The 15,977-nt window shown below is 45.4% G+C and overlaps 3 protein-coding genes across 3 annotated transcripts; all 3 read right to left on the reverse strand.

The window, feature by feature from the left end:
• Window positions 1-367: 367 nt before the first annotated feature.
• LOC134949805 (Y-box-binding protein 2-A-like) lies at window positions 368-4,220 on the reverse strand. The gene is made up of 4 exons (XM_063938530.1): window positions 4,156-4,220; window positions 3,861-4,053; window positions 3,132-3,769; window positions 368-527 (listed from the first exon to the last, which is right to left on the reverse strand). The coding sequence occupies exons 1-4, from the start codon at window positions 4,218-4,220 to the stop codon at window positions 368-370; spliced, it is 1,056 nt and encodes a 351-aa protein (XP_063794600.1).
• Window positions 4,221-4,609: 389 nt separating this feature from the next.
• LOC134949806 (Y-box-binding protein 2-A-like) lies at window positions 4,610-8,462 on the reverse strand. Its single transcript, XM_063938531.1, has 4 exons — window positions 8,398-8,462; window positions 8,103-8,295; window positions 7,374-8,011; window positions 4,610-4,769 (listed from the first exon to the last, which is right to left on the reverse strand). The coding sequence occupies exons 1-4, from the start codon at window positions 8,460-8,462 to the stop codon at window positions 4,610-4,612; spliced, it is 1,056 nt and encodes a 351-aa protein (XP_063794601.1).
• A 389-nt stretch (window positions 8,463-8,851) lies between these two features.
• Window positions 8,852-12,704, reverse strand: LOC134949807 (Y-box-binding protein 2-A-like). The gene is made up of 4 exons (XM_063938532.1): window positions 12,640-12,704; window positions 12,345-12,537; window positions 11,616-12,253; window positions 8,852-9,011 (listed from the first exon to the last, which is right to left on the reverse strand). The coding sequence occupies exons 1-4, from the start codon at window positions 12,702-12,704 to the stop codon at window positions 8,852-8,854; spliced, it is 1,056 nt and encodes a 351-aa protein (XP_063794602.1).
• Between the last annotated feature and the right edge of the window lie 3,273 nt (window positions 12,705-15,977).

Genomic DNA, 15,977 nt, shown 5'->3' on the forward strand with positions numbered 1-15,977 from the left:
TGTTCTCTTAAATCAGGGCTGGCCAAACCGGTCCTCGAGATCTACCAACAGTGCATGTTTTCCAGGCCTCCTGGAGATCTGTAGAATTGTCAGTTAGGAATGAATGCAGCACATCTAAATTCGTAATGACTACACCTGTGCACCAGCTAGGTAGTCTGGAAAATGTGAACTGTTGGTGGATCTCGAGGACCGGTTTGGCCAGCCCTGTCTTAAATCAACTAAAAAATCTGCTATAGCCAGTGACTGAATGTGTTGAGTCGCTGATTCTAAATATGTGGTGGTCTGCCTGGAACTGGTTCCTAAAATCTTGATTGCTGTTTCTTTAAAATTTAAGAAACTGCTGGTTGGATCATGCAGCCATATCATTTTAAGTTGAGTTTTCATCTGTTCTCCCTCCTTCAATAAATTGGCTGACCAGTGCTTCATCCTCATGTGTAATTTCTTCTGGATAACTGGTTTTTATAGCTTGCAATGCTTCCTGTAAACTAAGAGCAAACTCATACAAGGTTTCACCAGATTGTTGCTTCCTGGTATAAAAGTTAATTTTTAATTCAGATAGAGTTCTGATATCAAAGATCTGGGCCACTTTTTTTTTAAATGTATTCTGCAGTTCTTTTCTGAAATGATGACCAGGAGTTGGCTTCTCTTAGGGCACACCCCTTTAGCTGTCCGATTAGTACCTCCACTTTTTGTTGCTCATTGAGTGGATGTAGCCTGAACAGGGCTTGCATTTTTGTTTTGAATTCCTTCAATTCGCTTGTCCCTGTGATATTCATATCTCTGGAATAACTGGGGAGCCATGGCATACCAAAATAGAATGGCATTGTAATGGGTGAGGAAGTGTGAGTAATCGAACCCTCCCTATCGGGTGTGGTATGGTATGCTGGCGGCCGGGCTCCCGGCGACCAGCATACCGACGCCAGAAGCCCGACCGCTGGCATACCGACAGCATGGCGAGCGCAAATGAACCCCTTGCGGGCTCGCTGCGCTCACTACACTGCGGGCACGGTGGTGTGCTATTTATTCTCCCTCCAGGGGGGACGTGGACGCCCACGAGGGAGAAAAACTGTCTGTATGCTGGCTTTCGGGACCAGTGCCGGTATACTGTGCACCGGGATCCTGACAGTTGGCAACCTGATGACCACCCTCCATATTGGGAACTTTGCCTTGACTGGCCTGTCCTGTCCCCTTGGGACATCTTGATCTAAATAAGGTTAACACTTGTTTGGATACCGGTTCTATCCTATTCATGGGAGGCCAAAGTATGTATTAACTAGGTAAGTATTAGGTTTAAATTTGTAGGTAAGTATACAGGTAAGGTGCTTATGACATCTGTTTTGCCTTAGGACTCCCCGGTTTTTGATTCTTAACAGAAAGGTGAGGATAGGAGCTTCCACATAATTAACTACTTATATAGCTCTAAATATCGGTTTATTTAGCACACAGATTGCAATAGTGAACTTTGCGAAAGTTGAATAAACACTAGTTTGTAAAAATAAGATTTTTCTCTCCGGTGAATCTATTTCTCGTAGTCCGTAGTGATGCTGGGGGACTCCGTAAGGACCATGGGGAATAGACCGGGCTCCGCAGGAGACAGGGCACTCTAAGAAAGAATTAGACTACTGGTGTGCACTGGCTCCTCCCTCTATGCCCCTCCTCCAGACCTCAGTTAAGGAAACTGTGCCCGGAAGAGCTGACATTACAAGGAAAGGATTTTGGAATCCAGGGTAAGACTCATACCAGCCACACCAATCACACCGTATAACTTGTGATAACTTAACCAGTTAACAGTATGAACAACAACAGAGCATCAGACAATGTGATGCAAACATAACATAACCCTTAGTTAAGCAATAACTATATACAAGTATTGCAGCAGAAGTCCGCACTTGGGACGGGCGCCCAGCTTCCACTACGGACTACGAGAAATAGATTTACCAGTAAGTAAAATCTTATTTTCTCTAACGTCCTAGTGGATGCTGGGGACTCCGTAAGGACCATGGGGATTATACCAAAGCTCCCAAACGGGCGGGAGAGTGCGGATGACTCTGCAGCACCGAATGAGCAAACACAAGGTCCTCCTCAGCCAGGGTATCAAACTTGTAGAATTTTGCAAACGTGTTTGAACCTGACCAAGTAGCCGCTCGTCAAAGCTGTAATGCCGAGACCCCTCGGGCAGCCGCCCAAGAAGAGCCCACCTTCCTTGTGAAATGGGCTTTTACAGATTTTGGATGCGGCAATCCAGCCGCAGAATGAGCCTGCTGAATCGTGTTACAGATCCAGCGAGCAATAGTTTGCTTTGAAGCAGGAGCACCCAGCTTGTTGGATGCATACAGGATAAACAGCGAGTCAGTTTTCCTGACTCCAGCCGTTCTGTCTACATGAATCTTCAAGGCCCTGACTACATCTAGTAACTTGAAATCCTCCAAGTCACGAGTAGCCGCAGGAACCACAATAGGTTGGTTCTAATGAAAAGATGACACCACCTTCGTCAGAAACTGCGGACGAGTCCGTAATTCTGCCCTGTCCATATGGAACACCAGATAGGGGCTTCTACATGACAAAGCCGCCAATTCTGACACACGCCTAGCCGAAACTAAGGCCAATAGCATGACCACTTTCCACGTGAGATACTTTAACTCCACGGTCTTAAGTGGCTCAAACCAGTGAGATTTCAGGAAACTCAACACCACGTTAAGATCCCAAGGTGCCACTGGTGGCACAAAAGGGGGCTGAATATGCAGCACTCCCTTTACAAACGTCTGAACTTCAGGAAGAAGCCAGTTCCCTTCGAAAGAAAATGGATAGGGCCGAAATTTGGACCTTTATGGACCCCAATTTTAAGCCCAAAGTCACTCCCAACTGTAGGAAGTGAAGGAACCGGCCCAGCTGGAATTCCTCTGTAGGGGCCTAGCTGGCCTCACACCAAGCAACATATTTTTGACATATATGGTGATAAACATCCTTCCTAGCCTTTATCAGCGTAGGAATAACTTCATCCGGAATGCCTTTTTCCGCTAGGATCCGGCGTTCAACCGCCATGCCATCAAACGCAGCCGCGGTAAGTCTTGGAACAGACAGGGTCCTTGCTGGAGCAGGTCCCTTCTGAGAGGTGTTTTGAAGACCCCAACCTCTCTACTATGGGTATATTAAAAATTATTCCAATGTCTTCTCTACAATTGCTAGCACCATAATCTGGTTGGTTATGGTGGGCCACACTGGAATGAACATCATTTATTGCGGGTCTATTCTGAGATGATGGTTCTTGAGGAAATTGTGACCTGACTAAAACCTTCAGACTCTGCTGCACTGTGTCACTCTGTTTTTCTGCATATCTATTTTTTTGTCCTACGAATGCCCTTTGCTCTGTGACATTAGGATATTGTTGTCTGCATCTATATGGCCTCCTTGGACAGTATGGTGGGCTGCAATGCCTTTGATAAGACCATTGGTGATCAGCCCTTTCTGCAGCACTTTCAACTTCTTCCAACCTCTCTCCACCTTCATTATATTCATAATATTGCTGGTAGTTAAGTGAAGGATCTCTGTGATCTAGATAGTGCTGATACTGATTACGATCTACTGCATATTTGCTGCCTTGCACTGGGACACCACCAGGACTAGTTACATTTGCTGCCTGGAGTCCTTTCTCTCCTTTGACCACATGAAACTCTACAGTGTCTCCATCTTCCAGACTTCGAAGATATTTTCTAGGGATTGTTCGTCTGGATGGCCGTGTAGTGTACAAAGATATCTCTCTTGTTGTCATCTTGATTAATAAAGCCATAACCACATCTTACATGAAACCATACGACTTTACCCAAAACTTTCCCTGTACTGGCTAGCATGACATCACTTACATGTGGCATGCTGAAAGCTTTTACTTGGTTCTGCACTACTAGGTTGAAGTTCCCACTTCCAGAGTGTTCTTCCTCCAAGGGTTGACCTATTTTCTCTGTTCTTTTTGAGGGCTGTTCCTTGGTCTCAGGACTTCTGAGTAAAGTTTCTTGTTTGTGGCCATCACATTCAACATGACCACTCTTTTGGCAAAGCCTACAAATTGGCCAATCCTGTTCATCAAATTTATCAGTAACTCGTCTATAATTTCCTATCACTCCACAATGGATGTCATAATAGGGCTTTGTTCCAGATTACCAATCTTTCCCTTCTCTTATTGGTATTTCTTTCAAGCTCTTTATTTCTTTATGCATATCTGTCATGCCCTGAATAAGTTCGGCAATTTGTTCTCTTAAATCAGGGCTGGCCAAACCGGTCCTCGAGATCTACCAACAGTGCATGTTTTCCAGGCCTCCTGGAGATCTGTAGAATTGTCAGTTAGGAATGAATGCAGCACATCTAAATTCGTAATGACTACACCTGTGCACCAGCTAGGTAGTCTGGAAAATGTGAACTGTTGGTGGATCTCGAGGACCGGTTTGGCCAGCCCTGTCTTAAATCAACTAAAAAATCTGCTATAGCCAGTGACTGAATGTGTTGAGTCGCTGATTCTAAATATGTGGTGGTCTGCCTGGAACTGGTTCCTAAAATCTTGATTGCTGTTTCTTTAAAATTTAAGAAACTGCTGGTTGGATCATGCAGCCATATCATTTTAAGTTGAGTTTTCATCTGTTCTCCCTCCTTCAATAAATTGGCTGACCAGTGCTTCATCCTCATGTGTAATTTCTTCTGGATAACTGGTTTTTATAGCTTGCAATGCTTCCTGTAAACTAAGAGCAAACTCATACAAGGTTTCACCAGATTGTTGCTTCCTGGTATAAAAGTTAATTTTTAATTCAGATAGAGTTCTGATATCAAAGATCTGGGCCACTTTTTTTTTAAATGTATTCTGCAGTTCTTTTCTGAAATGATGACCAGGAGTTGGCTTCTCTTAGGGCACACCCCTTTAGCTGTCCGATTAGTACCTCCACTTTTTGTTGCTCATTGAGTGGATGTAGCCTGAACAGGGCTTGCATTTTTGTTTTGAATTCCTTCAATTCGCTTGTCCCTGTGATATTCATATCTCTGGAATAACTGGGGAGCCATGGCATACCAAAATAGAATGGCATTGTAATGGGTGAGGAAGTGTGAGTAATCGAACCCTCCCTATCGGGTGTGGTATGGTATGCTGGCGGCCGGGCTCCCGGCGACCAGCATACCGACGCCAGAAGCCCGACCGCTGGCATACCGACAGCATGGCGAGCGCAAATGAACCCCTTGCGGGCTCGCTGCGCTCACTACACTGCGGGCACGGTGGTGTGCTATTTATTCTCCCTCCAGGGGGGACGTGGACGCCCACGAGGGAGAAAAACTGTCTGTATGCTGGCTTTCGGGATTCCAGTGCCGGTATACTGTGCACCGGGATCCTGACAGTTGGCAACCTGAAGACCACCCTCCATATTGGGAACTTTGCCTTGACTGGCCTGTCTGTCCCCTTGGGACATCTTGATCTAAATAAGGTTAACACTTGTTTGGATACCGGTTCTATCCTATTCATGGGAGGCCAAAGTATGTAATAACTAGGTAAGTATTAGGTTTAAATTTGTAGGTAAGTATACAGGTAAGTGCTTATGACATCTGTTTTGCCTTAGGACTCCCCGGTTTTTGATTCTTAACAGAAAGGTGAGGATAGGAGCTTCCACATAATTAACTACTTATATAGCTCTAAATATCGGTTTATTTAGCACACAGATTGCAATAGTGAACTTTGCGAAAGTTGAATAAACACTAGTTTGTAAAAATAAGATTTTTCTCTCCGGTGAATCTATTTCTCGTAGTCCGTAGTGGATGCTGGGGACTCCGTAAGGACCATGGGGAATAGACGGGCTCCGCAGGAGACAGGGCACTCTAAGAAAGAATTAGGACTACTGGTGTGCACTGGCTCCTCCCTCTATGCCCCTCCTCCAGACCTCAGTTAAGGAAACTGTGCCCGGAAGAGCTGACATTACAAGGAAAGGATTTTGGAATCCAGGGTAAGACTCATACCAGCCACACCAATCACACCGTATAACTTGTGATAACTTAACCAGTTAACAGTATGAACAACAACAGAGCATCAGACAATGTGATGCAAACATAACATAACCCTTAGTTAAGCAATAACTATATACAAGTATTGCAGCAGAAGTCCGCACTTGGGACGGGCGCCCAGCTTCCACTACGGACTACGAGAAATAGATTTACCAGTAAGTAAAATCTTATTTTCTCTAACGTCCTAGTGGATGCTGGGGACTCCGTAAGGACCATGGGGATTATACCAAAGCTCCCAAACGGGCGGGAGAGTGCGGATGACTCTGCAGCACCGAATGAGCAAACACAAGGTCCTCCTCAGCCAGGGTATCAAACTTGTAGAATTTTGCAAACGTGTTTGAACCTGACCAAGTAGCCGCTCGTCAAAGCTGTAATGCCGAGACCCCTCGGGCAGCCGCCCAAGAAGAGCCCACCTTCCTTGTGAAATGGGCTTTTACAGATTTTGGATGCGGCAATCCAGCCGCAGAATGAGCCTGCTGAATCGTGTTACAGATCCAGCGAGCAATAGTTTGCTTTGAAGCAGGAGCACCCAGCTTGTTGGATGCATACAGGATAAACAGCGAGTCAGTTTTCCTGACTCCAGCCGTTCTGTCTACATGAATCTTCAAGGCCCTGACTACATCTAGTAACTTGAAATCCTCCAAGTCACGAGTAGCCGCAGGAACCACAATAGGTTGGTTCTAATGAAAAGATGACACCACCTTCGTCAGAAACTGCGGACGAGTCCGTAATTCTGCCCTGTCCATATGGAACACCAGATAGGGGCTTCTACATGACAAAGCCGCCAATTCTGACACACGCCTAGCCGAAACTAAGGCCAATAGCATGACCACTTTCCACGTGAGATACTTTAACTCCACGGTCTTAAGTGGCTCAAACCAGTGAGATTTCAGGAAACTCAACACCACGTTAAGATCCCAAGGTGCCACTGGTGGCACAAAAGGGGGCTGAATATGCAGCACTCCCTTTACAAACGTCTGAACTTCAGGAAGAAGCCAGTTCCCTTCGAAAGAAAATGGATAGGGCCGAAATTTGGACCTTTATGGACCCCAATTTTAAGCCCAAAGTCACTCCCAACTGTAGGAAGTGAAGGAACCGGCCCAGCTGGAATTCCTCTGTAGGGGCCTTCCTGGCCTCACACCAAGCAACATATTTTTGCCATATATGGTGATAAACATCCTTCCTAGCCTTTATCAGCGTAGGAATAACTTCATCCGGAATGCCTTTTTCCGCTAGGATCCGGCGTTCAACCGCCATGCCATCAAACGCAGCCGCGGTAAGTCTTGGAACAGACAGGGTCCTTGCTGGAGCAGGTCCCTTCTGAGAGGTGTTTTGAAGACCCCAACCTCTCTACTATGGGTATATTAAAAATTATTCCAATGTCTTCTCTACAATTGCTAGCACCATAATCTGGTTGGTTATGGTGGGCCACACTGGAATGAACATCATTTATTGCGGGTCTATTCTGAGATGATGGTTCTTGAGGAAATTGTGACCTGACTAAAACCTTCAGACTCTGCTGCACTGTGTCACTCTGTTTTTCTGCATATCTATTTTTTTGTCCTACGAATGCCCTTTGCTCTGTGACATTAGGATATTGTTGTCTGCATCTATATGGCCTCCTTGGACAGTATGGTGGGCTGCAATGCCTTTGATAAGACCATTGGTGATCAGCCCTTTCTGCAGCACTTTCAACTTCTTCCAACCTCTCTCCACCTTCATTATATTCATAATATTGCTGGTAGTTAAGTGAAGGATCTCTGTGATCTAGATAGTGCTGATACTGATTACGATCTACTGCATATTTGCTGCCTTGCACTGGGACACCACCAGGACTAGTTACATTTGCTGCCTGGAGTCCTTTCTCTCCTTTGACCACATGAAACTCTACAGTGTCTCCATCTTCCAGACTTCGAAGATATTTTCTAGGGATTGTTCGTCTGGATGGCCGTGTAGTGTACAAAGATATCTCTCTTGTTGTCATCTTGATTAATAAAGCCATAACCACATCTTACATGAAACCATACGACTTTACCCAAAACTTTCCCTGTACTGGCTAGCATGACATCACTTACATGTGGCATGCTGAAAGCTTTTACTTGGTTCTGCACTACTAGGTTGAAGTTCCCACTTCCAGAGTGTTCTTCCTCCAAGGGTTGACCTATTTTCTCTGTTCTTTTTGAGGGCTGTTCCTTGGTCTCAGGACTTCTGAGTAAAGTTTCTTGTTTGTGGCCATCACATTCAACATGACCACTCTTTTGGCAAAGCCTGCAAATTGGCCAATCCTGTTCATCAAATTTATCAGTAACTCGTCTATAATTTCCTATCACTCCACAATGGATGTCATAATAGGGCTTTGTTCCAGATTACCAATCCATCCCTTCTCTTATTGGTATTTCTTTCAAGCTCTTTATTTCTTTATGCATATCTGTCATGCCCTGAATAAGTTCGGCAATTTGTTCTCTTAAATCAGGGCTGGCCAAACCGGTCCTCGAGATCTACCAACAGTGCATGTTTTCCAGGCCTCCTGGAGATCTGTAGAATTGTCAGTTAGGAATGAATGCAGCACATCTAAATTCGTAATGACTACACCTGTGCACCAGCTAGGTAGTCTGGAAAATGTGAACTGTTGGTGGATCTCGAGGACCGGTTTGGCCAGCCCTGTCTTAAATCAACTAAAAAATCTGCTATAGCCAGTGACTGAATGTGTTGAGTCGCTGATTCTAAATATGTGGTGGTCTGCCTGGAACTGGTTCCTAAAATCTTGATTGCTGTTTCTTTAAAATTTAAGAAACTGCTGGTTGGATCATGCAGCCATATCATTTTAAGTTGAGTTTTCATCTGTTCTCCCTCCTTCAATAAATTGGCTGACCAGTGCTTCATCCTCATGTGTAATTTCTTCTGGATAACTGGTTTTTATAGCTTGCAATGCTTCCTGTAAACTAAGAGCAAACTCATACAAGGTTTCACCAGATTGTTGCTTCCTGGTATAAAAGTTAATTTTTAATTCAGATAGAGTTCTGATATCAAAGATCTGGGCCACTTTTTTTTTAAATGTATTCTGCAGTTCTTTTCTGAAATGATGACCAGGAGTTGGCTTCTCTTAGGGCACACCCCTTTAGCTGTCCGATTAGTACCTCCACTTTTTGTTGCTCATTGAGTGGATGTAGCCTGAACAGGGCTTGCATTTTTGTTTTGAATTCCTTCAATTCGCTTGTCCCTGTGATATTCATATCTCTGGAATAACTGGGGAGCCATGGCATACCAAAATAGAATGGCATTGTAATGGGTGAGGAAGTGTGAGTAATCGAACCCTCCCTATCGGGTGTGGTATGGTATGCTGGCGGCCGGGCTCCCGGCGACCAGCATACCGACGCCAGAAGCCCGACCGCTGGCATACCGACAGCATGGCGAGCGCAAATGAACCCCTTGCGGGCTCGCTGCGCTCACTACACTGCGGGCACGGTGGTGTGCTATTTATTCTCCCTCCAGGGGGGATGTGGACGCCCACGAGGGAGAAAAACTGTCTGTATGCTGGCTTTCGGGATTCCAGTGCCGGTATACTGTGCACCGGGATCCTGACAGTTGGCAACCTGAAGACCACCCTCCATATCGGGAACTTTGCCTTGACTGGCCTGTCTGTCCCCTTGGGACATCTTGATCTAAATAAGGTTAACACTTGTTTGGATACCGGTTCTATCCTATTCATGGGAGGCCAAAGTATGTAATAACTAGGTAAGTATTAGGTTTAAATTTGTAGGTAAGTATACAGGTAAGTGCTTATGACATCTGTTTTGCCTTAGGACTCCCCGGTTTTTGATTCTTAACAGAAAGGTGAGGATAGGAGCTTCCACATAATTAACTACTTATATAGCTCTAAATATCGGTTTATTTAGCACACAGATTGCAATAGTGAACTTTGCGAAAGTTGAATAAACACTAGTTTGTAAAAATAAGATTTTTCTCTCCGGTGAATCTATTTCTCGTAGTCCGTAGTGGATGCTGGGGACTCCGTAAGGACCATGGGGAATAGACGGGCTCCGCAGGAGACAGGGCACTCTAAGAAAGAATTAGGACTACTGGTGTGCACTGGCTCCTCCCTCTATGCCCCTCCTCCAGACCTCAGTTAAGGAAACTGTGCCCGGAAGAGCTGACATTACAAGGAAAGGATTTTGGAATCCAGGGTAAGACTCATACCAGCCACACCAATCACACCGTATAACTTGTGATAACTTAACCAGTTAACAGTATGAACAACAACAGAGCATCAGACAATGTGATGCAAACATAACATAACCCTTAGTTAAGCAATAACTATATACAAGTATTGCAGCAGAAGTCCGCACTTGGGACGGGCGCCCAGCTTCCACTACGGACTACGAGAAATAGATTTACCAGTAAGTAAAATCTTATTTTCTCTAACGTCCTAGTGGATGCTGGGGACTCCGTAAGGACCATGGGGATTATACCAAAGCTCCCAAACGGGCGGGAGAGTGCGGATGACTCTGCAGCACCGAATGAGCAAACACAAGGTCCTCCTCAGCCAGGGTATCAAACTTGTAGAATTTTGCAAACGTGTTTGAACCTGACCAAGTAGCCGCTCGTCAAAGCTGTAATGCCGAGACCCCTCGGGCAGCCGCCCAAGAAGAGCCCACCTTCCTTGTGAAATGGGCTTTTACAGATTTTGGATGCGGCAATCCAGCCGCAGAATGAGCCTGCTGAATCGTGTTACAGATCCAGCGAGCAATAGTTTGCTTTGAAGCAGGAGCACCCAGCTTGTTGGATGCATACAGGATAAACAGCGAGTCAGTTTTCCTGACTCCAGCCGTTCTGTCTACATGAATCTTCAAGGCCCTGACTACATCTAGTAACTTGAAATCCTCCAAGTCACGAGTAGCCGCAGGAACCACAATAGGTTGGTTCTAATGAAAAGATGACACCACCTTCGTCAGAAACTGCGGACGAGTCCGTAATTCTGCCCTGTCCATATGGAACACCAGATAGGGGCTTCTACATGACAAAGCCGCCAATTCTGACACACGCCTAGCCGAAACTAAGGCCAATAGCATGACCACTTTCCACGTGAGATACTTTAACTCCACGGTCTTAAGTGGCTCAAACCAGTGAGATTTCAGGAAACTCAACACCACGTTAAGATCCCAAGGTGCCACTGGTGGCACAAAAGGGGGCTGAATATGCAGCACTCCCTTTACAAACGTCTGAACTTCAGGAAGAAGCCAGTTCCCTTCGAAAGAAAATGGATAGGGCCGAAATTTGGACCTTTATGGACCCCAATTTTAAGCCCAAAGTCACTCCCAACTGTAGGAAGTGAAGGAACCGGCCCAGCTGGAATTCCTCTGTAGGGGCCTTCCTGGCCTCACACCAAGCAACATATTTTTGCCATATATGGTGATAAACATCCTTCCTAGCCTTTATCAGCGTAGGAATAACTTCATCCGGAATGCCTTTTTCCGCTAGGATCCGGCGTTCAACCGCCATGCCATCAAACGCAGCCGCGGTAAGTCTTGGAACAGACAGGGTCCTTGCTGGAGCAGGTCCCTTCTGAGAGGTGTTTTGAAGACCCCAACCTCTCTACTATGGGTATATTAAAAATTATTCCAATGTCTTCTCTACAATTGCTAGCACCATAATCTGGTTGGTTATGGTGGGCCACACTGGAATGAACATCATTTATTGCGGGTCTATTCTGAGATGATGGTTCTTGAGGAAATTGTGACCTGACTAAAACCTTCAGACTCTGCTGCACTGTGTCACTCTGTTTTTCTGCATATCTATTTTTTTGTCCTACGAATGCCCTTTGCTCTGTGACATTAGGATATTGTTGTCTGCATCTATATGGCCTCCTTGGACAGTATGGTGGGCTGCAATGCCTTTGATAAGACCATTGGTGATCAGCCCTTTCTGCAGCACTTTCAACTTCTTCCAACCTCTCTCCACCTTCATTATATTCATAATATTGCTGGTAGTTAAGTGAAGGATCTCTGTGATCTAGATAGTGCTGATACTGATTACGATCTACTGCATATTTGCTGCCTTGCACTGGGACACCACCAGGACTAGTTACATTTGCTGCCTGGAGTCCTTTCTCTCCTTTGACCACATGAAACTCTACAGTGTCTCCATCTTCCAGACTTCGAAGATATTTTCTAGGGATTGTTCGTCTGGATGGCCGTGTAGTGTACAAAGATATCTCTCTTGTTGTCATCTTGATTAATAAAGCCATAACCACATCTTACATGAAACCATACGACTTTACCCAAAACTTTCCCTGTACTGGCTAGCATGACATCACTTACATGTGGCATGCTGAAAGCTTTTACTTGGTTCTGCACTACTAGGTTGAAGTTCCCACTTCCAGAGTGTTCTTCCTCCAAGGGTTGACCTATTTTCTCTGTTCTTTTTGAGGGCTGTTCCTTGGTCTCAGGACTTCTGAGTAAAGTTTCTTGTTTGTGGCCATCACATTCAACATGACCACTCTTTTGGCAAAGCCTGCAAATTGGCCAATCCTGTTCATCAAATTTATCAGTAACTCGTCTATAATTTCCTATCACTCCACAATGGATGTCATAATAGGGCTTTGTTCCAGATTACCAATCCATCCCTTCTCTTATTGGTATTTCTTTCAAGCTCTTTATTTCTTTATGCATATCTGTCATGCCCTGAATAAGTTCGGCAATTTGTTCTCTTAAATCAGGGCTGGCCAAACCGGTCCTCGAGATCTACCAACAGTGCATGTTTTCCAGGCCTCCTGGAGATCTGTAGAATTGTCAGTTAGGAATGAATGCAGCACATCTAAATTCGTAATGACTACACCTGTGCACCAGCTAGGTAGTCTGGAAAATGTGAACTGTTGGTGGATCTCGAGGACCGGTTTGGCCAGCCCTGTCTTAAATCAACTAAAAAATCTGCTATAGCCAGTGACTGAATGTGTTGAGTCGCTGATTCTAAATATGTGGTGGTCTGCCTGGAACTGGTTCCTAAAATCTTGATTGCTGTTTCTTTAAAATTTAAGAAACTGCTGGTTGGATCATGCAGCCATATCATTTTAAGTTGAGTTTTCATCTGTTCTCCCTCCTTCAATAAATTGGCTGACCAGTGCTTCATCCTCATGTGTAATTTCTTCTGGATAACTGGTTTTTATAGCTTGCAATGCTTCCTGTAAACTAAGAGCAAACTCATACAAGGTTTCACCAGATTGTTGCTTCCTGGTATAAAAGTTAATTTTTAATTCAGATAGAGTTCTGATATCAAAGATCTGGGCCACTTTTTTTTTAAATGTATTCTGCAGTTCTTTTCTGAAATGATGACCAGGAGTTGGCTTCTCTTAGGGCACACCCCTTTAGCTGTCCGATTAGTACCTCCACTTTTTGTTGCTCATTGAGTGGATGTAGCCTGAACAGGGCTTGCATTTTTGTTTTGAATTCCTTCAATTCGCTTGTCCCTGTGATATTCATATCTCTGGAATAACTGGGGAGCCATGGCATACCAAAATAGAATGGCATTGTAATGGGTGAGGAAGTGTGAGTAATCGAACCCTCCCTATCGGGTGTGGTATGGTATGCTGGCGGCCGGGCTCCCGGCGACCAGCATACCGACGCCAGAAGCCCGACCGCTGGCATACCGACAGCATGGCGAGCGCAAATGAACCCCTTGCGGGCTCGCTGCGCTCACTACACTGCGGGCACGGTGGTGTGCTATTTATTCTCCCTCCAGGGGGGATGTGGACGCCCACGAGGGAGAAAAACTGTCTGTATGCTGGCTTTCGGGATTCCAGTGCCGGTATACTGTGCACCGGGATCCTGACAGTTGGCAACCTGAAGACCACCCTCCATATCGGGAACTTTGCCTTGACTGGCCTGTCTGTCCCCTTGGGACATCTTGATCTAAATAAGGTTAACACTTGTTTGGATACCGGTTCTATCCTATTCATGGGAGGCCAAAGTATGTAATAACTAGGTAAGTATTAGGTTTAAATTTGTAGGTAAGTATACAGGTAAGTGCTTATGACATCTGTTTTGCCTTAGGACTCCCCGGTTTTTGATTCTTAACAGAAAGGTGAGGATAGGAGCTTCCACATAATTAACTACTTATATAGCTCTAAATATCGGTTTATTTAGCACACAGATTGCAATAGTGAACTTTGCGAAAGTTGAATAAACACTAGTTTGTAAAAATAAGATTTTTCTCTCCGGTGAATCTATTTCTCGTAGTCCGTAGTGGATGCTGGGGACTCCGTAAGGACCATGGGGAATAGACGGGCTCCGCAGGAGACAGGGCACTCTAAGAAAGAATTAGGACTACTGGTGTGCACTGGCTCCTCCCTCTATGCCCCTCCTCCAGACCTCAGTTAAGGAAACTGTGCCCGGAAGAGCTGACATTACAAGGAAAGGATTTTGGAATCCAGGGTAAGACTCATACCAGCCACACCAATCACACCGTATAACTTGTGATAACTTAACCAGTTAACAGTATGAACAACAACAGAGCATCAGACAATGTGATGCAAACATAACATAACCCTTAGTTAAGCAATAACTATATACAAGTATTGCAGCAGAAGTCCGCACTTGGGACGGGCGCCCAGCTTCCACTACGGACTACGAGAAATAGATTTACCAGTAAGTAAAATCTTATTTTCTCTAACGTCCTAGTGGATGCTGGGGACTCCGTAAGGACCATGGGGATTATACCAAAGCTCCCAAACGGGCGGGAGAGTGCGGATGACTCTGCAGCACCGAATGAGCAAACACAAGGTCCTCCTCAGCCAGGGTATCAAACTTGTAGAATTTTGCAAACGTGTTTGAACCTGACCAAGTAGCCGCTCGTCAAAGCTGTAATGCCGAGACCCCTCGGGCAGCCGCCCAAGAAGAGCCCACCTTCCTTGTGAAATGGGCTTTTACAGATTTTGGATGCGGCAATCCAGCCGCAGAATGAGCCTGCTGAATCGTGTTACAGATCCAGCGAGCAATAGTTTGCTTTGAAGCAGGAGCACCCAGCTTGTTGGATGCATACAGGATAAACAGCGAGTCAGTTTTCCTGACTCCAGCCGTTCTGTCTACATGAATCTTCAAGGCCCTGACTACATCTAGTAACTTGAAATCCTCCAAGTCACGAGTAGCCGCAGGAACCACAATAGGTTGGTTCTAATGAAAAGATGACACCACCTTCGTCAGAAACTGCGGACGAGTCCGTAATTCTGCCCTGTCCATATGGAACACCAGATAGGGGCTTCTACATGACAAAGCCGCCAATTCTGACACACGCCTAGCCGAAACTAAGGCCAATAGCATGACCACTTTCCACGTGAGATACTTTAACTCCACGGTCTTAAGTGGCTCAAACCAGTGAGATTTCAGGAAACTCAACACCACGTTAAGATCCCAAGGTGCCACTGGTGGCACAAAAGGGGGCTGAATATGCAGCACTCCCTTTACAAACGTCTGAACTTCAGGAAGAAGCCAGTTCCCTTCGAAAGAAAATGGATAGGGCCGAAATTTGGACCTTTATGGACCCCAATTTTAAGCCCAAAGTCACTCCCAACTGTAGGAAGTGAAGGAACCGGCCCAGCTGGAATTCCTCTGTAGGGGCCTTCCTGGCCTCACACCAAGCAACATATTTTTGCCATATATGGTGATAAACATCCTTCCTAGCCTTTATCAGCGTAGGAATAACTTCATCCGGAATGCCTTTTTCCGCTAGGATCCGGCGTTCAACCGCCATGCCATCAAACGCAGCCGCGGTAAGTCTTGGAACAGACAGGGCCCCTGTTGCAACAGATCCTGTCTGAGAGGCAGAGGCCATGGGTCCTCTGTGAGCATTTCTTGCAGTTCCGGGTACCAAGTCCTTCTTGGCCAATCCGGAACAATGAGTATTGTTCTCACTCCTCTTTTTCTTATGATTCTCAGCACCTTGGGTATGAGAGGAAGAGG

This window comes from Pseudophryne corroboree, chromosome 8 (assembly GCF_028390025.1).
Source record: "Pseudophryne corroboree isolate aPseCor3 chromosome 8, aPseCor3.hap2, whole genome shotgun sequence".
In the NCBI taxonomy this organism is placed as follows: domain Eukaryota; kingdom Metazoa; phylum Chordata; class Amphibia; order Anura; family Myobatrachidae; genus Pseudophryne; species Pseudophryne corroboree.

What these genes read in the sequence shown, in the direction of transcription:
- LOC134949805 (XM_063938530.1), bottom strand. Translation starts at nt 4,220, where the DNA reads ATGACAGATATGCATAAAGAAATAAAGAGCTTGAAAGAAATACCAATA. An exon ending in ATAAGAGAAGGGAAAGATTG is followed by an intron (nt 4,054 to 4,155) that starts GTAATCTGGAAC and finishes GCCAATTTGTAG; the next exon opens with GCTTTGCCAAAAGAGTGGTC. An exon ending in AATATACCCATAGTAGAGAG is followed by an intron (nt 528 to 3,131) that starts GTTGGGGTCTTC and finishes CTTTTATACCAG; the next exon opens with GAAGCAACAATCTGGTGAAA.
- LOC134949807 (XM_063938532.1), bottom strand. Translation starts at nt 12,704, where the DNA reads ATGACAGATATGCATAAAGAAATAAAGAGCTTGAAAGAAATACCAATA. An exon ending in ATAAGAGAAGGGATGGATTG is followed by an intron (nt 12,538 to 12,639) that starts GTAATCTGGAAC and finishes GCCAATTTGCAG; the next exon opens with GCTTTGCCAAAAGAGTGGTC. An exon ending in AAGCTTTCAGCATGCCACAT is followed by an intron (nt 12,254 to 12,344) that starts GTAAGTGATGTC and finishes TTATTAATCAAG; the next exon opens with ATGACAACAAGAGAGATATC.
- LOC134949806 (XM_063938531.1), bottom strand. Translation starts at nt 8,462, where the DNA reads ATGACAGATATGCATAAAGAAATAAAGAGCTTGAAAGAAATACCAATA. An exon ending in AAGCTTTCAGCATGCCACAT is followed by an intron (nt 8,012 to 8,102) that starts GTAAGTGATGTC and finishes TTATTAATCAAG; the next exon opens with ATGACAACAAGAGAGATATC. An exon ending in AATATACCCATAGTAGAGAG is followed by an intron (nt 4,770 to 7,373) that starts GTTGGGGTCTTC and finishes CTTTTATACCAG; the next exon opens with GAAGCAACAATCTGGTGAAA.